Source organism: Myotis nattereri, assembly GCF_964212035.1.
Source record: "Myotis nattereri genome assembly, chromosome: 13".
NCBI classification, from domain to species: Eukaryota; Metazoa; Chordata; class Mammalia; order Chiroptera; family Vespertilionidae; genus Myotis; species Myotis nattereri.
Genome location: NC_138088.1, coordinates 49,914,672 through 49,940,432, shown reverse-complemented (window position 1 = coordinate 49,940,432; position 25,761 = coordinate 49,914,672). Strand labels below are relative to the sequence as shown.

At 36.8% G+C, this 25,761-nt stretch overlaps 2 protein-coding genes across 5 annotated transcripts in view; one reads left to right on the top strand and one right to left on the bottom strand.

Annotated features, from left to right (window-relative positions):
- Positions 1 to 342: 342 nt before the first annotated feature.
- BBIP1 (BBSome interacting protein 1) lies at positions 343 to 15,869 on the top strand. 4 transcript variants are annotated; one of them, XM_081104645.1, is made up of 5 exons: positions 392 to 451; positions 1,400 to 1,493; positions 10,991 to 11,043; positions 12,859 to 12,930; positions 14,324 to 15,869. In XM_081104645.1, exons 4-5 carry the CDS (start codon positions 12,885 to 12,887, stop codon positions 14,488 to 14,490), a joined length of 213 nt encoding a protein of 70 aa, XP_080960771.1. In that variant the 5' UTR covers positions 392 to 451; positions 1,400 to 1,493; positions 10,991 to 11,043; positions 12,859 to 12,884; the 3' UTR covers positions 14,491 to 15,869. The 4 variants fall into 4 exon arrangements, with proteins under 4 accessions (XP_080960772.1, XP_080960770.1, XP_080960771.1 ...); XM_081104646.1 differs by lacking the exon at positions 1,400 to 1,493 and having other exon boundaries at positions 343 to 451; XM_081104647.1 differs by lacking the exon at positions 10,991 to 11,043.
- The window catches only part of PDCD4 (programmed cell death 4), a 27,943-nt gene continuing 18,042 nt past the window's right edge, over positions 15,861 to 25,761 (bottom strand). The window contains exons 7-12 of the mRNA XM_081104643.1: positions 24,860 to 24,957; positions 23,663 to 23,777; positions 20,317 to 20,424; positions 19,722 to 19,832; positions 18,812 to 18,951; positions 15,861 to 16,590 (exon numbers count right to left, since the gene is read on the bottom strand). Coding sequence (XP_080960769.1) covers positions 16,530 to 16,590; positions 18,812 to 18,951; positions 19,722 to 19,832; positions 20,317 to 20,424; positions 23,663 to 23,777; positions 24,860 to 24,957 — 633 coding nt within the window. The 3' untranslated portion in view covers positions 15,861 to 16,529. The remainder of the gene's footprint in view (positions 16,591 to 18,811; positions 18,952 to 19,721; positions 19,833 to 20,316; positions 20,425 to 23,662; positions 23,778 to 24,859; positions 24,958 to 25,761) is intronic.

Genomic DNA, 25,761 nt, shown 5'->3' with positions numbered 1-25,761 from the left:
GCCCCGCCCCGCCCGCCCCGCCACACTTTCGCTCCTACCACCCCGCCCCACCCCTCCGGCGCCGGCCGCTCACGGGCTGGGGAAGAAAGTCAGGCGGGGCAAGGGAAACCGACGCTGCCCAATCAGAACGAGGCGCTAGCGCCAGCGACGCTACCCAATCAGAAGCAGCCTTCGGCTTCAGCTTTCCTCGCCCCGCCCTTTCCCTCTCCTCTGCTCCTCCACGCCCTCTCCCGCCCGCTGGGCGCCGCGAGCTCGCCGGGTCACAAAGTAAGCCTCCAGCGGGGTAGAGACAACACCCAATAGGAAGGTACCGTTGAAGCCCAGGCAGCCATAACTGATCATGGCAACGGGAGTTTACGGGCCTCCCGTCTCCTGTGTGACGTAGTTTTCCCTTCGTCCTATCCCTCCGTTGCCCTGGCAACAGCTAAGCGGTCTGGGAAGAGAAGCATCTGTAAGTAGACCCATAATGGGACCAAAGGTGACCAGACATCCCATGTTAGGCAAGTTCATTAACATTCCGCACTAGCTGCCTGGGATGGGGGCGAGGCGGGAGCAGGTGTCCTGGCCCTTAGTTTGCTGGGACGTCTGGTCACTTACCTATGTGGACAAGAGTTCAGGGCTCCGAAAATCCCTGTCCTGCCCGGAAGTTGCGTTTGGCACTTCTGAATGGGGTCAAGGCGGAGGAGTGGGAACCGCGTGCGCCCCCGGGGCCCCGAGAGTGCCCATTCCGACTGGAGTCGTGAAGTGATGTGGGTGTTCCTGGGCCTCCCCCTGTGATGCAGGCCTGGGCCCGACGGTCCCTGGGAGACGGAGCGCCGCGGAGGCGAGCCGGGCCTTGAGTTGCTTCCGCTGGAAGCAGCTTTTCTTTCCGGGCTGGCCAGGCGGCGGCCCGCCCTCCCTCCGCCTCTCTGTGGGGCGAGGCCGCTCCACCGGCCCCCTCGCCCTGCTGCAGCCAGCCCTCTCCCGAGGGGCCAGGGCGCGGGCCTCAGGCGGAGCCCTTCACTCCCGCTCCCAGCTCCCGGCCACGCCTCCGCAAGTTCCTGTTAAGTACTTTCACCCCCTGACCTTTGGAGGACGGAGAATTAGGGAGCTTGACGAAATCATTTTCCATTCCTAGCTAAAAAGGAAAAGGACGGTCCCCCCACCATGGCAGCAACACTTCTAAGTCTTATTTCCCCGCCTCCTTCATATTTTGAATTTTCTCCCTTTTCTTTTTTTCTCCTCTCTTGAGGATCTGTAAGCACTGATTGCAGTTCTGGATGAAGGTTTTACGTCCGAATTCTGCATGTCTGCGGTTTATTAAAGAATTTAATGCTTGTGAAAAATATATATATATATACACACACAGTATTAGTATATGTGACGCTTTACAAGAGTTGTCACTCACTATCTCATGTAGTTCCTTCACTAGGCTCGAATAAAAAATTGTCAGTCATTTTGGTGATACCGGTTTGCCTAAAGCTGCAAAGGAAAAAGACCAGGAGAACTTTCAGGTAAATTGAAAATCGGCTTTACCCAGCCAGTCAACAAGGGTGCAAACCTACCTTCTTAATTTCTACTTCCTTAGTACTCATATCCCAGCCAAAATGAACTACTCAATTCTTCCTAGGTTAATCACTGAAGCGCCTACATTTTGTGATTCTGTGTTCATGTCCTGGTTATCCTTGGAGCTGTGTTTCCAGATTCTCCCCAGCAGGAAGTAATTTTCTCTGAGCTTACTTAGCACTCTTAGTACCTCTTATATGACAACCTCTATTTTATATATAAGAGCTGCTTATGTTCTTAGTTTCACTACTATGTTCATGCCTAAATAGAATGGTTTGTATCAGGTTCATCTTCCTGTCATTTTATCCTGCACATGGTATTTTGGTAAGTATTTACTGAAAGGTTGAATTTTGAGATGTCTCCTGGATGCCCAAGATATTGCCAGCAAAGTTTTTTAGAACTTCAGTTTATCAGAAGTTCAGCATAGTCCCTACTAGTCAACCTTCCTTAGGTTTGCCCTCTGAAGACTTGCCAACATGAGCTACTCCCCAAGTTTTTTATTAAAATATTCAAAAATTTAAAACGTTGAAAAAATACAATAAACAGTCATATACCCTTCACTTAGGTCCAACGTTGTTAACATTTTTCCATATTTATTTCATCCCTTCTCACACACATTTTCATTGTCATTGAACCATTTGGGAATAGGTTGCAGACACCTAATATTAAGTAGATGCCCTAAAATTTCCAGCATGTATTTCCCAAGATTTATAAAGTTCTGCAAAACATATCATTATCACAACGAAGGAAATTAATAATTCTGTACTATTTAAAATCCATCATGTAAATTTTCTCATTTGACCTAAGAATGTCTTTTCCTTCACTCCCCTGGCAAAGAAAGAATCAGGATTCAGTCAAGGTTCCTATGTTGTACTGGGATATTGTAACTCTTTAGCCTTAATGTAGAATAGTTCCTTTTTTTTTTTTCCTTGTTACACTGGCATTTTGAAGAGTTCAGGCCAGGGTCTTTGTCTCTTGTAAATCAGAAGTTGGTCTACAGACTTGATTAGATTCTACTAAACATTTTTTTTCGAGCATACTTTACAGTATTCATACTTTTCCAATCATGATTACGCCTTCCCAAATGCAGCTACATCTACCCCTGCCATGAGTTGAATTCATTCCACTTCTCAGCACATGCATCTTTCTGTGGTGTCTTACAGTTTAGTATTTAATGCTCCTGTATGTGTGGAGTATGCATTAGTGCCCTGGGCTGGCAAGATTGACTGCCTGCCTTTATTAAATGTTGCTATTTTTCCTACACTTGGAGCTGACGCAATGTAATCCGCAGCAAAGTGTACTGATGTCAGCATAGTTTTTGAGTTTCAACTCATGGCTCTCCAAGGACTGTTGATGAAAGATGTGTGGGCCCTGCAGTTCATATACAAATGAATCTTGATGTTACCAAAGCAGATATTGAGGCAACTGCTGGCCATCTGACCACATTTCAATTTAGGCAATGTTATTTTTCCCCCTGAAATTCTCTTGCAAGTCCTAATTGGTCTTGGTGTTCTGTGATAGCTTTTTGGTAACATTCATCGAAGCCTATGAAAATTTGCAAAATCAAGATTATACTTAATGGTACATTAGGAAAATTTTCTGCCCAATGGATAGAGACGTACTTCCAGAATTTGCTTGATGATCATGAGAAAAACTCCCAAAACTGCCAAGCTCAGTAGTTCTCATATCCTAGACTTATTTTTTGATCATTAAAGATAAGTGAAAGGAAGAAAATGCACTTAAGGGAGCAGAAGGAAATGCTCTGGGAGAGCAGAAATTGAAAGTTTAGTAATGTACTCCATCAGTCACTTCTTTTGTGGAGAAGGAATTTTGCTCATGTGGGACTGAAATAATTTTAAGTTGACTTCATATTCAAGTAAGGCAAAAGAATATACCAATTAAGACCACAGATTTTAGAATCAGATCTGGGTTTCCGGAACAGGGCCATTCACTAGCTGGTGACTTTGGACAGTTTATCACCTATTAAATAGAGCTATAATACCCCTTAGGATTGTTGAACAGAATGACTCAACTATATATAAAGTGTTTTACTTAGTGTATAGCACATGGTATGTAGTCAGTGTGTGGTAGTTATTAATAACTTCTAAAGCAGTCCAATTTGGGCACATGGGCATGAATTTATTGAGTAATAATGAATCTAAGACAGTGGTTCTCCAAGTTTAATATGGGGCTCTTAATAAAATAAGCAGAGATTCTGATTCAGAGAGTCTGGGGAAGCCTCCAGAAAAATCTACTTTTAATAATGGTCCAGGGGATTTTGATGCAGGTGAGGATCAAATACTGAAGAAATTATCAAATTTTTCTCCTTCCTTGTATACTGTTGAAATAGCTGTATATCTCAGATGCTGAGAATGTAAGAAATTCTTCAAATACCTTTTTAAAAGGTTAATAACATTTTTAGGACCACTTTCTAGTCCTGAATTTTAAAATGGCAAAAATTATTAGAAAAAGACATTTTGCATAAGTAGGGTGTTGTGTCATAACTTAATAATGTCTGCTACTGGAGTATACCAGAACCAATGCCATCATCCAGGTTCACCCAAGAAGAACAGTTCCTGTTCTTAGGCCTAGGCACATTCCAGAAGCTAGACACCACACATTTCATTCCCATGAGTCTGGAGTCATTAGCTAAATTGAAACATGTTGCAACATTTTTCTACCAGCAGATGCCAGATAGCAGAACAGAACAGAATATGGCTTCCAACTACATGACATATGAAGTTATTTGGCATCTCCAGATGAGCATTATCAAACCAAATTAGGCACCCAGCTAGCATGTGGGCAGCCATTCTGTGAGCATTACTACATTGTGTCTGCTGAAAAACACTTTCTTTTGGGGCTCCCTCTTGTACCTTTTTCTCATGTTAGCTCACATTCATAAATCTGCTTTTGAAAATCCATCTATTAAGTCAACCACAAGTCTTGAATAAGACAAAAGATAAACATTTTTGCTGTTTTTCCTACCAGTCCTGCTACCCCCATCCACAACCTGAACTAGCCAGACTGAATTTACTTAAAGCAGGAGTGTGGCCAAATAAGGCCTGTGAAATCATTTGGTCTGGCCCTGTGAAGGCACACAGGCAGGACTCCAAATTCATTAAATCTAGGAGCTTTTTTCATAGCAACATAAATATATGTTAAGTGAATGATGTTATGAATATACAAATGGCCCTTGGCAGAAAAAAGGTTCCCCACCTCTTTAGGTAACATATCCTGCTTTTTAAACATTGGTTCAAATAATTTTTAAGCATTTAGCAAGCCAGCAAAACATTTAACTAGATAGAACCAAGTTTATTACTTCTGTGTCTCTTACATGAAAACATGATTGGTACTTTGGTTGAGAGTCTCAGAATGCTTAAGCAATGTTTTCTTTTTGCCATATTTCAGGTGCATTTACTTATCTAGTTAGGCAACAGGTGACTTGTCACCTTCATCAGAAATTCAAGATAGGTACTTATGTACACCAAGCTTCTATTCCCTTAATGATAGTTTTGAAGGTTTTCACTTGTGCCGCCAACTTAAAAACTTGTCCATATTTTTTCTTCCTTGCACTATATTATGAAATAGGTTTGCTTTATTATATTTTTAAAAATATATTTAATATTCAAATATCAAAAAAAGATTCTTGTACTAAATTGCCTTTGTAATGTGAGAATGTATTAGTCCAAAGTAATAAAATATAAACTATATTAATATATATATTTAAGAACACATTTGCCAGCACATGCTCTTGAAAAATAAATAAGTAAAACTGATTTTAAATGGAAAACACCTTCAGATTGTCTTATAGTTACCATGGTGCTAATGAGGACTCAAAGAATGTTTAGTGTAGAAAGGTACTTAACTGAAAATCGAGCAAATCCTTTATTATAGCAATATGAAAATCAGACCTGGGATAATAAGGGTCAAACAATATTTCTAAGCACTTTTATATCCACTTTCCACTTAAACTTTGAAACCCAGGACATATACTAAACATGTTTTTTATGAGAAAATCAGACCTCCAATTGGTTACACAATGTATTCAAGGTCACACAGCACTAGAGCATCCAGAATACAGTCCTGTACACTATTTAAGGTATAAACATGATACTTAGAAAACAAAGGAAACAAAGAAGACAAACTCCAGTACAAACTTGTTTTAAATGATAAATTGGATTTTACTGTCGAAGCTTATTTAAAATACTTGGAATCCTAGATACTCTGAAGCATTTAAATTCAAACATTTAAAATTGGGTCCTGTACAATTAGGATAAGCTGGTAAGTTTTAGATAAATTAATGGATGGATAAGAAGAATTATGATGAAGAGCTAATGGCTGGTTGGAGTGGTAGGCACATATGGAAGATAACTACATTGACCTACAGAATGGCTCCTTGGGGCACCTCGCAAAGGTTAAAAATGGATTGAGGAGACTAGTGTGACTTAGGAGGACAGTTTTAAAAATATCTAAATACTGTACTGAGCATTTTTAGAAACCAAGACTTGGCTTTGGCACCCACAGTATGTTTTAATTTTTATATTTCTGATCCATAGTATATGATGCTTTGCGTTACCAGGAATTGACTTTGGATTTTAGTAATCTATTCTCTTTGTCTGCCCCCATATGACTATAGCCTACATTTTCCAGATGCCTAGATGAAACTAGATTACAATTTAAAGCTAATAGTCTTGTCTAGCTCTTTAACCCATGATCTTGGGCTTATCATATGTTCATGTATCTGTGAGAAAAAATACAAAACTTGTAACTTTTAAAGCGTTGCATATTTCTAATTAAGGTTGCGATTTTAAAGTTCCAGTGGCATCTTTTAAAAATAATGCTAATGCTATAAACAAAGACCACAAATAAAAAGCAGTATTTTTTCCTGCTAAATTTCTTTCAGGGTAGTATCAAACAGAACAACTGGAATGCTGAATCCTCCTTTAGAGCCATACAGTAATCTGATTTTGACACAATTCTCAAACTAAAGAGAAAAAAATGCAGTGCTTTAGTCAGTATGCTGCACTTACATTTGTATCTTGAGAGTTTTGTTCTATTCATTTTATTTTCATCCTCCTTTGCAAAGATAATTAGTAGCTTCAAAACTGCCCATTTCAGCAGAAATTGAAGATCATATTACTTTAACCTTCATTGGCTTCTACACTCTATAGTCTACTCTCCTCTTATTATCTTAAATGTTGGTGTTCTTGCAATGGGGCACCACATTAAATCCATGTGGGGATCTTCAGGCCATTCCGAGAGGAAACTGAAGAGACCAGGCTTTGGAGTCAGGCTTGAGTTCAAATTCTATTTCTCTACTCACCAGCTATTGATGTTGGACAAGACAGACCTGGTTTGAGTCTGTTAAATTTAATTAGGTATGAGGGGATGCAATGGAGGGTGAGTAAATGAGTAATTCAATTCAAAAGTTATCTCTTAGGGTAAAAGATTTTTTCAAAATTACTATAGAAATCCCTTTGAATATCTATGTAGTTAAAATACATGATTTTGTACTAAAACACTTCTGTTATTCTTAAGCAAACTAAAAATTAAGAGCCACTATGATAAACTGTAGGAAAGAAGCTAAAGTAGATTTGTAGGCATTGAAAGTATTCTTCCTTTAAGATAACTTTTAAGATAAAAAGTGTGTGAAGGAATGAGTGGACAATTATAAAGTGTTCCTGCTTGCCTGTAGGTTTTTCTTCATTGTTTTTGTTTTTTAAATAAATATATATATTTTTAATTGATTTCAGAAAGGAAGGGAGAGGGAAGGATAGAAACATCAATGAGAGAATCGTTGATCAGCTGCCTCCTGCACACCCCCCACCAGGAATCAAGCCTGCAACCCGGGCATGTGCCCTGATCTGGAATGGAACTGTGACCTCCTGGTTTATAGGTCGATGCTCAACTATTGAGCCACATTAGCCAGGTTCATTCTGTTTTATTAATAAGCCTCTATAACGCTAATACATGTCTATAGGCTATTATTCCTAAGTATCTAATTTAAGGACAATACTGTAATGGTATAACAGTAAGAGTCACTGAAATTTATTGAGCTTTTACATGTGCTAAGGACTGGTCTAATGGCTTTACCATTAATTCTCTTATTTAATAAACTAAGTCAACGCTATTATAAGCTTTATTTTACCAATGAAACTAAGGCCTAGAAAATTAGTTTAAATGACTCATCTGTCTCCAGGTCCTTCTCTTAGACACTACACTATACTCTGATCTCTATATACTCTATACCACCAATCCTACCACCATCTGCCATCTTTCCACATCCTTCTTAGGTGAGATTACACTGAGTGGCCAAATTATTATAACAACCTGACTTTTGTAGGCAAATTAGCTATAATTTTGCGCTGAAGTTGCTAGAGGGCCAGATCATTATAAACATCTGAATAGCACAACATACCTAAGTATCATTGCTGATTAAGTTCATTCTATCATGTTGATGGCGTATCCCAGTGGAGATGGCTTCTTCCGACAAGACAATGCGCCATGCCATGGTGCTCATATTGTGCAGGCGTGGTTTCAAGAACATGAGGGAGACTTTACCTTGCTTATGTGGCCCCCACAATCACCAGATCGCAATCCAATTGAGCATTTGTGGGATGAAGTTAAAAGAGCCATCAGGCAGCTGGTTCCACAACCATCAAATCTCACAGAACTGGACAGTGCTATTCATCAGGCACGGTGTCAGATTCCTCGCATAACCTTTCAACATCTTGTGGAGTCAGTGCCAAGAAGAATAGCCGCAGTATTGAAGGCAAAAGGTGGCCCAACGAAGTACTGATGGGGTGGTCACAATAATCTGGCCACTCGGTGTATATCCATGTGTGTAGCTTAAACTCCTGTAGCACTGACTCTCTGGGCCTCCAGTTCTTTTTACTTTCCTATTGGACTTCCACACTCAGTGGGGCTGAACCTCATTCATGGTCTTTACCTTTCCCTCCTGACCTTTTTCTCCTGTGTTCCCAACTTACATTAATACCTGCAACCATCCACTCAAACATGTTAGCTTGAAATCTCAGTCATCCTTGATCATTTCCTTATCACCCAAAAGGTGTAGGGGGACATGGGGATTGGTGATGGACATTTAAATCTGAACTTCAAGCTCTTGGCTCGGTCAAGGCTGAGCATGAACTGGCCTCCACTTTGCCAGTCCCACCACAGTACATACACTTGAGTTTTGTGGGGGGCTTTTTAATCCTCACCCTAGAATGTTTTCATTGATTTTTCAGAGAGAAGGGAAGGAGGAGAGGGAGACAGAGAAAAACATTGATCGGTTGCCTCCTGCATACACTTCGACTGGGGATCAAACCTGCAACTTAGGTATGTGCCCTAGCTGGGACTTAAACCTTTTGGTATGTGAGACGATGCTCCAACAAATTGAGCCACCCAACCAGAACTGGGCTTTTTTTTTTTTTTTTTAATGCTTCTTTCTTTGAACATATTTTTCACTTTGTCTAGAACACCTTCCCCTTGCCTCATAACCAGCTCTCTTCATAGTGAACCCCCATTCATCCTTCTGGGACTAGTCCCAATGTCGTGTAGTGATTCTTAAGAGACCAGCCACTGTCACGCATCCTGAGCCAAGTCACTCATGGTTTTGGTTTCTTAAGGCACAGCAGATATGCTTTTATTAAATTTAAACTATGTTCAATTGTACCTATTTATTTACTTGGGTTTCTCCTCCATCTCACCTCCCCCAAATTCCTCAAGGAGAGGAATTGGTTCTTATCCACTGTATCTCCCTCATTTAATTGTGGCTGGCACATTACATTTAGTACCTTTGTTGAAAGAAAAATCTGTTTGCATAGGCACACATGATCCCAAATTCTCCTTCTTATATTACATTTATTTTCTACTCTGAAAGAATAATCATCATCATAGAAAACAGCATCCTTTTCAATTCCAGTGTTTACATCCAAAGCTTAATACCAGATATATAGCCATTAACTTTATTTTTTATGTTCAGTAATCATTTTGTTAATGTGCAATTTGTTTTGATCAATTTTTCACTAATTTTAACAATTCAATCCAGAATATTTTTTAAGTTTTTCATTTACATTTATAAATATTTTTGGTAGAAGTATGATAGGATGATAATTAAAATGTGTTCAAGGATGAAAATATATTAAAATAAAATTAAGTGGAATGGAAATAAGAGGTCTAGGGAGAAAACAATGTAAAATAACTAAAAAATAAATTCTTTTTTAGTTAATGGATAATGGTAGCTATCAAACTACTATAATATTTAGATTATACTGGGTATATTTTTCAAAGACTGATATAAAAGTTATTTTTAAGTATGCTGGAAATTATATCCTTTAGAAGTAAACATAACAAATTTATGTCAATTTAGAAATATGTAAAAGAGTTTATCTACCTAGTTTTTCAAAATCTGTGGGGGTTATGGAAGCATAAAACTTGAAGGCCACTGATAAATAGTCTCGAGCTTCAAAAGCATGCTTTAGTGCTCTAGTCTGGCATGGTGTTCCATATGATTCCATTGTATGGCTATTCCATAATGTAACCTTTGACATATTGGTGAACATTTACCCATTTATCCATTGCTGAACATTTTATCTTATCAATGCAGTGCTTTAATGAACATTGTTATTCTTACATCTTCACCCACCCCTGCTATGTTTCTTTAGGGCTCATTACTTTTAGTAGAATGTTTGGGTAAAAGAAAATGTACATATTTAGTTTTTGTAAATCTACAAAATATTGATAGCTATTATAAAATATCCTAAAAGAAATCTACCAACAAACCCACCGAACAACAGAGCGGGCCCATTTCTCTTCTCTAACTGCAGATACTATCAGGCTTTTGACTTTTTTTGTAATTTTAAAAGACATAACATACACACCAAAATGAGAATGATTTTTACCTTAATGAGGCTGTAGTGATTTTCCTGTTTAAACTGCAATGCATGACCCCCAGCATTCCTAAATCCCTTTATTTTTTCTATATCATGTACTATCTCCTAGCATTGTATTATTTCTCTCCTCTTATTCTAGTCTGCAAACTTCAAAAGGGCAAAGTTTTTGTTTTTTGTCTCTTTTGTGCACTAATTACTAGTGCCTGGCACATGGTAGACAGGTAATTATTGAATTGAATGACGTGGCAGTTTTATGATAAACATGAATTTCAGCCATAGCTAGCATGTTTCTTCTTTGGCCCATCTATCTGTTACACACATTTTCCCAATGAGAAAGTACCCTTAGAGCAGTCACAGCTTCTTAGGCCATATTACACCTAACAGAACACCCAGGTTTGGCTAGTAGCAGGCCATCTGGAGGAAATTAATGCTCCTTCCTACTCTGACTCCCTGGGCAGTTGATTATGAAGACAGTGTAGCTTTGCCGATGTGGCCATCCAGCCACCACCATGCTTATTTTAGCCCTTCCCTTCCTGTTTCTCTCCTGCCAGTGCCTAAGGGGACCGAGGAACAAGAACCAACCCTAGTAGAGCATTCCACCCAGGCAAGTGATGGCACTGATCTTCCCCACACCTGGCCTTTGGCCCACACCCTTTCCGTAGCAATGGCAGCTTAGTCAAACTGAGAACTAAGGTTTGGTAGAGCAAGTGTCACTGTTTTCCTCCGGACAGAATGTGGATGTGAAAGAGGTATATACCGAAGAAAGCAAAGGAATGACTGAATTTCGGGTGGCTGGCATTGCTAATCTATAAAACAGCTAAGAGTTTAGTATTGTTCACCCACCAGTTTAGCATTTTGATAAAAAGTTGGTGACAAAAATGTTTAGCTGTTACATATTTCCTTCACATTTATCAACATCTATAGGGTATAATCTCCTTTTCAGTAGCAATGTCAGATTAGGCCCAAATAAGGGCGTAGTGAATATTTTCATTGATATCTGTAATGGAGATGCTATGTTGTTTCAGTTATATTCAGGGTAATCAAGTATCTGTAGTGTTACTAGCCTTCAACATAACCCGCGGGGGCGGGGAGGAGGGGGTAGGGATGATTACTAGGTACCTACCACTGGCAGGCCAAAGTGCAAGAAGGAAAGAATGTGGCAGGAAAAACTATGCATTCTAAGGAAATTGCATAGGCAGTTATCGCAGATTCCAGTTAGTGATGAGTTGCTTGCTTTATTCTCTAGTCCATCCCCCATTTCATCTTCACTCCCAGAAAGAGCAGCATAGTGCTAAGATTGCTGCTTAGATGTTCTGGAATAGGAATGTGAATGAGGGGAAGAGGCTTGGTGAATGAAGAGTAGGAAGCTTTTATCAGGAATGTGGAGTGGGAATAACTAAGCAGCTTCATTTGATTACAACTCATTTGCAGTGGGCGGTTAAGGCAGGCACCAAGCCAGCATCACCACTTTATAAATAATAAATCTGTGGTGGTGATGTTGTGAAAGACACATGGTAAGGTTGCATCAGCATCGGTATGATGAAATATTACAAAAAGGGTGAGACTATCTGGAGAATCACCTGTTTGGAAAGGGATCAGGCTACAAATTACGTCCAGAATACCTTGAATGTATAGCGAAGCTATAATCTGGGATGTAACAGTGGGAACAAAAGTCATCAGCCAGAGATGGCGTATATGCTAGGATATTCACAAAATACTCATATAAGGGTATTCATTGGTATTTAGCATTTAGCATTTCTATATTGAGGAAAATAGCAAACTGAAAGCATACCTCATTTTTGTTCTTCAAGAGCCAATTTCACCTGTTTGCTACTTTCTTACAACTTGAAAGTGTGCAGCCAGTAACTGATCCTTAGGATGTCTTTTGCCATTATAGTAAAAGGATTAAAGTAGAAACCAGCTATTGAGAGAAGTGAGAATGTTAGGAAATGTTTACCTCCTACCTCATCCTTTCCCTTAATTACCTCTTACCTCCTTCCAAATGGTCATGTTATTTACGTCACCCATCATTCAGGGAAGATATTATCAGTAAACCAAGGTGGCCGCACACAAATGCCCTTTTCCTCAGCTGACATCTACTAGATAATTATCTTTGTCTAAACAAGTGCCAGTTTTTCTGCCAATTTTTCACTTGGGGGGGGGGGGTAAATTTAGAATACACAGTCTTCCAATTAACACTATTAACCAGTGAAAGTTGACAAGATCTAGATGCTTATATGAACTAGCTCAACCTTGTTTCATTTACAAAATCCCCAAGAAATTAAGGGGGAAATTATATGAGGATAGGTAGTTTATTATAAGGATTTGATTTTCCTTCTTAAATTACAATGGAAATGTCTCATGCGATACATTGGGAATTCATTCTTGAATAATACTAATAATTGATTTCTTCTTGAAGGAAAAACTATATCCAGCAATTCAGATATGGCAGAGGTGAAGCCCATGTTCCGGGAAGTTCTTCCAAAACAAGGTATTTAAATCACAATTACTTAAGTGATAGGATATACTAGGAACATAAAAAGTAATAGGCAGTGTCTCATAGTGGGCTCAATAGCTAAGAATCTGAAACTACTGTGTTCTGTGTCCCACATTTACTATCCATCAACCGCTTTATTTTTCCCAGTAAAAGGATGACAAATGAAGCACTGTTTCTTAAACCTAGAAAGCCTGTTATATTCAAGATTGCAGGTTACAACCAAAATTCTTAATGAAAAAGCACACTGTAATACACCATAATCTCTCTCTCTCTCTCTCTCTCTCTCTCTCTCTCTCTCTCTCTCTCTCTATATATATATATATATATATATATATATATATATATATATAAAAAGCCTAAGCGACCATTACTACCAAATGACCGGAACACCTGGTCAACCAGTTGCTATGACACACACTGAACACCAGGGGGCAGACGCTCAATGCAGGAGCTGGCCCCTAGTGGTCAGTGCACTCCCACAGCCACCTTCCTGCGGCCCCTCCCCGTCTGGCCGGCCCCCATCGGCCCCTGGTGCTAAACCATTCATAGAGACCTGCTCTGGGTCGGGGTTTCATAGGTAGCAGAGCAGCTCCCTTGCTGTGAGCTATTGAAAGTCAGCCCTTGACACAAGGGTTTGTCTTGCTCCTGTCCTCTCCCTTCCCCAGGGGCTGCCCGCCTGCCGCCTGCCGTGGTGGCGGTGTGGAGGCGAGGGGAGGAGGAAGGGGGGAGGCGGGGCACCGACAGTGGCGGCGGCGGCCAGTGTCCATTCCTTCCGCACCTGGCCCGGCGACTGTCATCTCTCCAGGCCCCGGCTGGGACAGGGAACCAGGGGTGGGTGGTGGCAGATATGGCCCCTTTTCCAGGGGGGCCAAGGGCCGGCTCCCTCCTCAGGGCCAGCGGCCAACCTCCTGTGGTCCCTCCCCCCACCTTCGTGCATGAATTTGTGTACCGGGCCTCTAGTATTAAATAAGGTCTGAATCTGGGTAAAAAAAAAAAAACCCAAACAAACAAAAAAAACCTAAATCAAACAATAGTAAGAAATGCTGAAGTTTTCAGTGAAACACTCAGGAATCTGAAATATTTGTGTTAATGCCATACTTCACTATGTAAGTATTTTTAGGTACTATGCATTTCTTCCAAATCTTTTGTGTCTTTATATGACTTAGAATCTTAGCTATAAAGTTTTAAACTTGTCTTCCTCATGAACTCCCTAGCATTAAATGCTTTTATGTTTATAAAATTTAGAAATGTTACAGGGGTAGACTATGAGAACAAGAGATTTTCATTAATAATGGCTTAAGTTTTTAGACCTTCATTCTAACTGCAAATCTAAACTGCCAAACTACTGGATTATCTCAATCAAATTCTTATTTCTTTTTAAACTTAGGGCAGTTGTCTGTGGAAGATATAACCACAATGGTGCTGTGTAAACCCAAACTTTTACCCTTAAAATCTCTAACTATGGAAAAACTGGAGAAAATGCAGCAAGCAGCACAAGAAACAATTCGCCAACAAGAAATGGCAAAAAAGGACCAACAGCAAATGACTCGCTGAATAACTTAGCACTTCTACCTTACTATTAACAGTAGCTAGAAAATAATCCACCTGTGTGCTGAAAGTAGTATGTGTTAATAAAACTGATATTCATATACGTAATATAAAATACCCAAGACTAATGAAACTTGCATGGTTTGTAATGAATATAAGCCATTAACCAAACTAACCCAAATCTTGTGTTTTTTTAACCCAAGTTTTTAGAACTACCAATTAAGTTAGTATTCACCATTACTATTGCACAGCTGATAACATTCTTAGGCATAAGAGACTAAATACAACTTTTATATTCAGAGAATTTTTAATGTTTATTAAAAACTGAATTTAGAGATACATTCGAATCTTGCATTAAGTGTTCATGATGGACTTTTACATTACCTAATTTTTAAAACTTTTTATGAACTTGGTGTGACATATCATGTTTAAGGCTATTTTGCCTTAGATCCTACTAGTCATGACAAAACTCTATTTCTTAAAATAAACTTAAGAAACCCTCACATGAGCTTTTAATTATACTGATTTCAAGGACTTGATGAATTACTGGCTACCTTTATCATCCAGGTATCAAAACCCTAGAAATGGAAAACAACATGGATTTAAAAGAGCCCATGAGATAAACATGAAATTCAATCTGTAGTGTTAGTCCTAAAAGAGAGTACTGAAACCTATAATAAATATATTCCCAAAAATACCTTTGTAAATTCTGAATATAATCCTTGGTTGGTTGGCTGCAATCAATAATAGACAATTTAAATTAGCAGACCTTAAGGCCTTCCTGCATAATTAAGGCTCTGCAACAGAAGTTAGAAATGTCTCTTGAAGAATAGTATTTTCAGACATTATTTGGTAATAGAACTTACTAATGATGAAAAAAGGCCCTCGCTGGTTTGGCTCCGAAGGGTCTCAGGTTCAATTCCCAGTCAAGGGCATGTACCTGGGTTGCAAATTCAATCCCCGGACCCTACTAGGTCGGGATGTGTTCAGGAGGCAACCAATTGATGTTTCTCTTCTCTTCTCTTTTGCTAATCCCTTCCTTTTCCCTTCCCTTCATCCCTTCCACTCTCTCAAAAAAAAATAAAAAAAAATAAATGGAAAGAATATCCTTGGGTGAGGGTTAACAACAACAAAAAAAGAGAATGATGAAAGGTAACATATTTTAGAAATTTCATTAGGCTATAGAAAAAAACTTTTTTAAAGTGTGCATGCATTTCCCAAGTATAATAGTAAAAGAAATTATTACTAGTGTATGTTTGATATAAAAGTTTGTAAGAAAGTTTAGATTCACTAGGTTCAAATGTACTCTCTTATATGATTTTATTTGCTATATGAATAAAAGTATTTTTAAAAACCTAAAATAAATGTACTCCCAATAAAGAATCAACACTGTTTCACATGTTTTATTTTGTCATACATTCTTCTAGAACCGGGTTCATTTTTCCAGTTTTGTAGAAAAATAAATGTTCCAGCCACCATTTACTTAACTGTCTAGTCTTTAAGACCAATCAATATGTTCCCTGGAAAGATGAATAAGTCTCCTGACTAACTCATTTTCTTAAAATTCTTTAAGACAAAGAAATAACTTTTTTTTTACTCCCAAAGCACAGTATTTCAACAGCAGCAGCCAAAATGGGGTTTTAGCAGCTTAACTTTACCCCCTAAATAAAGCTTTGTATAAACCAGTGATTTTACTACAAAAACACTGTCCTTGAAAGAAAGGAATAGCAATCTGACATCAATGCAAAACTTGGAATGATTAGGTCATAAACATGGCACTTACAAAAGGTAGCTTATGAGAACACTCCACTTAAGAAGTGGTTACTTTTCTGTCCCTCCTTTACACCATCAAAAAAAAAAAAAAAAAAAAAAAAAGGAAACACTTCCTTTAAAAATTCCCCTTAAATTTAAGTCTATAAAATTTCAGAAATGCCTTGTACCCAAAACAAGTGTTTAAAAACAAACAAAAAAACTGTGCTAACAACTCTTACAATTCAGAGACATATATATTTTTATAACATCTAAGACTGCAAGAGTCCTTATATTCAGTAGCTCTCTGGTTTAAGACGACCTCCATCTCCTTCACTTACAAAACGTTTTCTGCCCCTGTAATGCAAAGAACATAAACATGAAAACATACAAATTCTGACTACAGTCAATTTAAACAACTTAGGTTATTCATTAAGTTTTGAAAGGTTTTATTTTTTTAAAAAGTCAGTATGGCTCTAAAGCTTTTATAAAACGCTTTTCCTGCTCTATTTTTCCTAGAATTCAATATCCTATTGAATAAAAGCTTAATTATTAAAATAAGTTCATCGTTCAAAGGGTGTCACGTTAAAAAATGTTAAAATATAGGACAAACGTTTGTTAGAAATTTAATATTTATTTCTGTTATTAATATTATTTGAAAGCTAAACAGCCAAATAGGAAACAACAATATAATCTGGAATTACGCAAACTAGAGCTATACAACCTATCAAGATATCCATGTTTAAAATATCTTTTAAAAAAATTTTTTCAGATGTAGAAAAGCCATAACCTGAATATGGAAAAATAAATCAGAATCAAATTAATTCCAGTCCATACCCCTTTTGGGGATTCATGTTATTTCAAGTGACCTTGCTCTGTACTGTAACCACATTCTAGCTACATGTAGTAGCAACAGCCCAGGAGAAATAGTTGACCACCAGCCTAAAGCAGTAACCGGAAAACAGAGCTTGGGCAGAATTAGCCCTTATTCTCTGACCCTAGACCAGGGGTGGGCAAACTTTTTGACTCGAGGGCCACAATGGGTTCTTAAACTGGACCGGAGGGCCGGAACAAAAGCATGGATGGAGTGTTTGTGTGAACTAATATAAATTCAAAGTAAACATCATTACATAAAAGGGTACGGTCTTTTTTTTCAATAGTTTTATTCATTTCAAACAGGCCGGATCCGGCCCGCGGGCCGTAGTTTGCCCACGGCTGCCCTAGACCAACATGCACAGGCACTTGAGACCACACACAAATGTGCAGTTCACAAACTAAGCAAAAGGACAGAGGATAAATAGTCAAAAGTTTAGGTATCTCTTCAAATGACACTTGATAGTAAGGCCATAACAGAAGTTAACCGGTTAGACCTTTGAACAGAGGCTGAAACTTTTAAAAAGCCAGTGCCAGGGTGTTGACCCTTTTTCACACTAAGTCTAACTGTAAACAAGCTATATTTTTGTGAACATAAAGACATACACTGTAATATTAGGAGACCAAGGTGGGGAACAAAACAGTAAGTTGCGAGAAGTCTTGCCAAAGTTGACAGTTTAACAGATGTATACCACTTGGCACATCAATACATAAAGAATGCCATCACCAAGTAGAGATCTACATTTTCAAATATTTTTATCAAAGCCATTAAATTATATCTTCCACTGTTATCTTTTCCTTCTCTCTTAATGGCTTCCATTTTCTACAAGGGACACTGCCAAGAAGTATTTCTCTGAGATTTAACACTCACATACTTAAATAAAAATACACAAACTTTTAAATATTTTTTTTTAAAAAAAAGCCCTAACTGGTTTGGCTCAGTGGATAAGAGCGTCTGCCTGCGGACTGAAGGGTCCCAGGTTCGATTCCTGGGCATGTACTTTGGTTGCAGGCACATCCCCAATAGGAGATGTGCAGGAGGCAGCTGATCGATGTTTCTCTCTCATTGATGTTTTTAACCCTCTACCTCTCTCCCTTCCTCTCTGTAAAAAATCAATAAAGTATATTTTTTAAAAAATACACAAACTTTGAAAATTTTTGATGAAAATTATAAAAACTTAAAATGTATGTAAAATAGACTCACAAAGATTAGCTATTACTAAAGAGTTAGATCCTCGTAGCACAAATATAAAGTAAGATCCATTTAGCCCCTATTCTCCATTCTATGAAGGAGCAAAAGAAAGCAACTTAAGAGTACAGGAATGATCCTAACATCTTTGAAGCCAGAAAAAGTCTGGATTGATCCTTGGCCTCTACCATTTGTGACCTTAGAAAAGGCATATTACACCACCCTAAGATTCAATTTTCTCATTGATGATAACGTCGATACTGAAATAGTATTTAAACTTCTTAGAAAAGAACTCCACAAATTTTGACTTCCAGTGGTTTTATGAGATTAAACTCAAAAGGGGGCAAAATAAGCTTCACCCTTGTTTCTCCACAAACACAAAATAGATGACTTTCACTCTTGAGTGACTCCAGGGAAGTATTAGTATTATTTTTCTGACAGAACTGGAATGATAGAAAATTAGCTTAGCCTTCTAAGTACCTCAGTATTTTAAGTTGAAAAAAGTAGTAAAAATACCTTGAAGGACAAAGATCTCTGAGTTGTTTGGAAATTATTCCAGCCTGAAAACATTCTTCTACAAATCTCTCAAGCACGGAGTATGAATATGGGACATCCAGATTAATGTCTGGAATTTCATTATAAATTCTCTCATAACCCTAAAACAATGAAATTGTATACAGAATTGTTAACCCATATAAAATACATAATGCCATACAATTCTTCACTGTCATCAAGCTATATTTAAGGTCAAATGTTTATATAATAAGACTAAAGTCAGGTCTGAACCTTGAAACAGGTACATTTGTTATAGGATGTTTTATTTAAATCTGTTCTCTCAAATGATCTTGAGGCAGACTCAGATATAGGACACATTTCTTTCCCATATACTTCTCTATATACAGGCATGGGCAAAAGTAGGTTTCCAGTTGTAGTACAAATAATACAATAATTAATAAATAGTACAACAATAAACTGTTCCCACATAACTGTAAACCTACTTTTGCCCACCCCTGTACATTTACATTTTTAAAAAAATAAAAGGCAAGTAAGAACCTCACCAACACTTTAACAGCAAATGCATACAATTTTAAATAGGAATAAATTACTTTAAAGTATTGCTAAATGTTTGTTTCTCCTTAAATATAAAATAGAAATTATATCTTAGAAATAGAACTCTTAAGGAAGAACACACAATCATCTTTTAAAATGCAGGTTAAAAAAATCTATTGAAGTGTTACTTTCCAAAAAATGGCTGCAAGAGATTCAAACATAAGCACTGCTATTTAAAAACAAACAAACGAAAAGCTATAGACATACTACTGCTAAACATATCTAAAGGAAAATTTCATTAACAATTCATTATCTTTATTCAATCATGTATTTAAGGTGTAAGCTTAAAAATTGTTCAAAATAATGTTATACTTACTCTTTTCATTTGGTCTAGAGTAATCGTAGAAGATTTCCAAAGGGATTTTAACAAATCCAAAATCATCTTAAATGTACTTTCTCCAGTTGACTCCAAAACCATTACAATGGCCTTAAAATTGAATGAATGCATGAATGTATTTTTGGTCATTAATTCACGTAAGAAACTGTATCAGATTCCTTTAATCTGTAACTATAATTCTTATAAAAGTTTAAAAACAATTTTCTCCATTAATAGTAACTTGTTTTTTAATCCTCACCTGAGGATGTTTTTCATTGATTTTCAAAAAAACAAGATGTATATTATTAAAGAAGTATTATGTCACTGTAGTACAAAAAAGGGAACACAAAAGCCCTAGTTGGTGTGTTTCAGTTGGTTGGAGCGTTGTCCCATGTGCACCAGAAGGTCTTAGGTTCAATTATTGGTCAGGGCACATACCGAGGTTGCGGATTTGATCCTCGGTCAGGGCATGTACAGGAAGCAACCGATCGGTGTATCTCTCTCACACTGATGTTTCTCTTTCCCTTCCTTCTCTACAATCAATTTTTTAAAAAGGAACACAATAATTCTCTTTGGGATATCAAAATAATCTTACTTCATATACAAGCTCATGGTGAAAATGAGGTACTTCCAGTTCCTTAAGGCAATGTTCAGCTTCAGATATGTCTCCAGAGAGTAAGTACTCTTTCAGCAGCATATCAATCTATTAAATTCAAAAATTGAGATGTGTTAGAATTTCTGATTTTTTAAATAATTGTGCTTTGTCTAAAGGATTTACTTACCCTCATCTCAATATATTACATGATGAAATAGCAGGTTACAAATAGCTAAGAACATATAGACTTGACATGTCACAATCATTAAATTTTTTTCATGCTTAAAAAGTAAATCTCCAATTTTAAATGGTTCATAATTATGAAGAAAATGAAGTGATTCCGTGTGTCTTAATAATCACTGAGAGTTATGAATAGACTTAAGATGTACATGGCCTGAGTTGTGACCATAATTCTTTAATACTCCCTGTAAAACAAGGGATCTTAAATACCACTAGAGGGCACTAACTGAAAGTCTCAAAATGAACTTTTGAAGTGGTACAAATTCTCCCTTTCATCAAGATGACCTTAATATTGTACTGGGAGCCAAAAAATGAAATATCAAGGCTTTATTAGACAGGGTAAAGATTTCCATATACTTTTCTCTACAACTGAGGATTTGAAAACCATTATCTAAAACGTTCATCATGCCCTAACCGGTTTGGCTCAGTGAACAGAGTGTCAGCCTGCGGACTGAAAGGTCCCAGGTTCGATTCTGGTCAAGGGCATGTACCTTGGTTGCGGTCACATCCCCAGTAGGGGGTGTGCAGGAGGCAGCTGGTCAATGTTTCTCTCTAATCGATGTTTCTAACTCTCTATCCCTTTCCCTTCCTCTCTGTAAAAAAATCAATAAAATATATCTTTAAAAAAAAAATAAAACGTTCATCAGTAATTCAGCTTCCAATAATATATAGCGAAAGAGGCAAGTCTTGTCTTATTCAAATTTATACAGTAACATCTATGGCCCTAGAGAAAATGGGGAAAAGTTTTTGAACAAGAGAATGTCAATTAAGAATGTTTTCTCCTATACAATACATGCTAAAGTCACCTATGCACCTAGAAGATGCTTGATGCTGGTGAACTGAATAAAGTAATTTCAGTGTCTCTACTTCATATTTCACAACATATTTCATAAAAGGTAAAATACAATTTGATTAACAGAATACATCCTGATAATCCCTATTATGCTTTAGAAAATAAATATTTATATATGTCATTTGAATAACATTTTCACTCTATAATTAATAAATTTATTATTTAAATATTACTTAGTTTTTAAACTGTTATGTAACTGAAGGTTTAGATCTTTTCCATCAGGTTCCATAAATTTTTGAGAATTATCAATTATGAATACATGTATACATTTCAAAAAGTCCTCTTTGTCCAACTCATCTTTCCATGTAAAAGTAAGTGAACATCCAAATAATGTCAAACTGAAATACTGCGTAGTTTTATTTTAATTTTTATTTTCACCATTTTTTGTTGAGATAATTTACATAACATGAAATAGTTTGGGAGTTTCTCAAAATATTAATTTGTGGGGGAGTACAGATAGTTCTCAACTTATGATGGGATTATGTTCCAGTAAAGACATAAGTTGAAAATACCATGTCGAAAATGCATTTAATACACATAACCTACCAAACATCATAGTTTAGCCTAGCCTATCTTAAACATGCTCAGAACAACTCACATTAGCCTAAATTAGGCAAAATCATGTCGCTTCCACTACCCAGCATCACAAGAAAGAATCATACTGCATATTGCTAGCCCAGGAAAAGATCAAAATTCAAAGTATAGTTTCTACTGAATGCATATAGCTTTCCCATCATCACAAAGTCAAAAAATCATCAAATCAAACCATCCCAAATTGGGGACCATCTGTATTACCATCTTATCAATATTAAGTCTTCTAATACATAAACATGGGATGGCTTTCTATTTACTTTGGTCTTCTTTCATTTCAACAATGTTATCCAGTTTTCACTGTATAAGACACTTCTTTTGATGTTTATTCCTATTTTCATCTTTTTTATGCTATTGAAAATATAATTGTTGTTTTCTTAATTTCATTTTAGATCACAGTGTGCAGAAAACTGAACTTTTTATATTTATCTTACATACTGCAACCTTGCTGAATTCATTTATTAATAGTTTGGCTCTTTGCTTTTGTATTTTTGTCGATTCATTTGGTTTTCCTTATACAGATTCATGTCAGCTGGGACTAGAGAATTTACTTCCTTTACAATCTAGGTGCCTTTTATTTCATTTTCTTGCCAAACTGCCTTAGTATCTTGACTTTTTATACCTCAATTGCTCTAGTAACTTTTTAATTTTAAAAAAGATATTGCAATTATGATATTACAAGATTACAAACACCAACCCATCTATCTTAACACACATAAAAGCAAACTGGTCAAAGCTCTAATTACATTTTAACCCTTTTCGGTCCAACGTGGAGGCTAACTCGACAGACCAGGTGCTAGGAGCAGGTCCAACGTCGAGGCTGAGGTCGACACCGCAAACCGGTTCAACATTCAATCCTATCAATTAATTTGGACCAGACTGTTTGAATTCCAAAAATAAAATTGGATCGCAAAGGGTTAAGGTCCTTAACACTCAAATAAGTAAACATGTCTCTAAGAAATTTATTTTCAAAACTATAGTCACATATAAAGATTATAATCTAAATTTAGAAGCACATGAAACTTCCAATCTTCTAATTTTCTTAAAAATCTGCAAATAAGATTAATTTTTTGTTTGTTAGTTTCTTGACATAGAAACATACAGCCAAGGAAAGATTATCCAGAGACCAAATCTGGCATTTTAATGTAGTGAAATTAATTACATATTTTAAAGCATGAACAAAGGTAGTGAATCTCCTTACAAAAATTTACCACTCTAATCTAATCTAGTGTTCATAATTCATAATTTATAATCTGAGACTATCCAGTTTAAAAATGCTCACATAAAAAAAGATATTTTTTGGATAACTACAAAATTGCAATAGTATTTGAAGAAATTTAAATACTGACATAAGAAAAAGATTTCATCCATTCTTTTAAGGTTCATACACAGCTTTCTTAATCATAAAAGCCCTTTTAACTTAACACAGTCTAATTTTTAAGTCAAGGAAACCATACAAATTTAGTAACAATTATGTAATTATTGGACAACTTATAGCAAAATCATATGAAACCAGATATACAAAGATTATTCAATTTTCCATTTGCAGCTATAAGACTGAAGTTAATTTTTGTCCACAAAAGTATCAGCTAGAGGACATAGTTTATTTTCCTAGAAGAATACATATAAATTAAGTTAAAGATAATAAACCAATATAGTTACCTCTTTTACAAGGTGATTAACAGGCTTCTGTCCACCGCCAGAGCCCCACACACTATCTTTGCGCTTTCCACCTTTAGACATACTCAGGAGCACAGTAGCCTTGTCCAGAGCAGCTCTACAAAAAAAATTAATTTTGACATTTGGACATGCTTCAGCTGGACCAAATCATGGATAACATTGGGGGGAAAAATAGAATTCAAGCCTTCCTTCCCACCAGAGCGACCATTCCACTATGACCTGAAATAGTCCTCAAAAATTAACATCTACACCTAAGAAAACCTAAGACATGGATGGCTAAATCCAAATCTAAGTTTCCACATAGTTTTTAAAAGTCATATAGCCTACCTCCCAAATATCACATTTAGCTTATAATTAATTATACCAAAGAACGAGAGTGGAAAACATTATTTCTTACGATTTCTATGACAGATAAAAATATAAAAAAAAATTGAAATAGGCCTCCCTTGTTAATATTGTCCATCATATTAGAATTCTATATAATAAAGAGCTAATATGCTAATTAGTCTGGACAGAATGACCTTCCAGAAGGACCAGTAGGTGGGGGGCAGGGCCACAAGGCAGCTGGGGCTGCTGCTAGGGCCAAGCCCCTCGCATAAATTTCGTGCATCGGGCCTCTAGTATTAAATAATTACAGAATGTTTAAACCTAAAGGGACCTTAAAGAAAACTCTAAGTTCAATCCTTACATTTTATAAATAAGGAAACTGAGGTCTAGAGAAGAGTAGCTTGACATGAAGATAGCTAATGGTTTAAAACCCAGAACTTCTGCCTAGCTTGTGTGGTTCAGTGGTTGAGCATTGAACCAGGAGGTCATGGTTTGATTCCTGGTCAGGGCACATGCCCAGGTTTCAGACTCAATTCCCAAAAGGGGGCATGCATGAGGCAGCTGATCAATGATTCTCTCTTATCATAGATGTTTCTATCCCTCTCTCCCTCTTCCTCCCTCTCTGAAATAATATTTTTTAATAAATAAAACCCAGAACTTCTGCATTAGAGTAATGTTCTCTTCCTACTATATTAGACCAACCATCTCTCAATTTTGTTTTAACAGTAGAGAATATAAACAAATGACAAATAGATGTCTACAATGTCTGATTAATTCATCTGTCATTTCAATAGAACCCTGTGGAATTTTAAACTCATTTGAAATTCTAAGTAGGAAAATTAATTTACTTACCTAGCCTGTACACAATCTACAGTTCCTCTGTAACTATCAATATAGGTATTACATAAAATTCCATCTCCAACAGCTCTTGCAATAAATTGGCCCACCAACTATAATAAGGGGGAAAAAGCTATATTAAAAAATCTAAAATAAACCTTTACAATTTCTAAATACATAAATGAAGACTGGTTGAACTACACAGTCAATACCAACAATCCTAAATTGTAGGTATTTTTTAGAATGTTCAAAAAAAAAACAAAACACCACTTTCATTCAGCACCTAACTAGTTATGCTTGGCAACCACTCCCACAACTTAACCTTCAAGTTAAATGACATGGGGGGCGGGGGGAGGGAAGAGCACATCTGTTTTGCTCACTCCTAACTCCCCAACACCTTACCTTGCACAATGCCTGAAACAGAGTATGTGATTAAAAATACTTGTTAAGTCAATGACTTAAAATCAACAGAAACCTTTCTTGTGGGAAAAATAAATGGGACTAGGTTTTCTCAAAAACCTGTCTCAGAAAGGAATTTGTTTTATGGTGAAAAGTTGTGTAAAAATATTTGTCTGAAAGTATGTTTACAGCATTATTTCTTATAAAAATTGGAAACTTTAGTGTCCAAAAAATTAAGGTATGTTTACATAGTACATATATAAGATGGTACACTATGTGGCCACAGGGAAATATATTTACATTTTATGCTGTAAAGGCAATCAAGTTTACAAATAGCATATTCATTATGATTCCATTTTTTATTAAAACAAAAAATATAAGAATATACAAAATACATACACTTATACCCACAGAAAGTAAAATGGAACATTTAGCATGAAAATGTAAACAGTGACTATTTTTCTTCATTTTGGCTTTTTTCTTTAATTTTATAATGAATATGAACTTTATGAGTACCG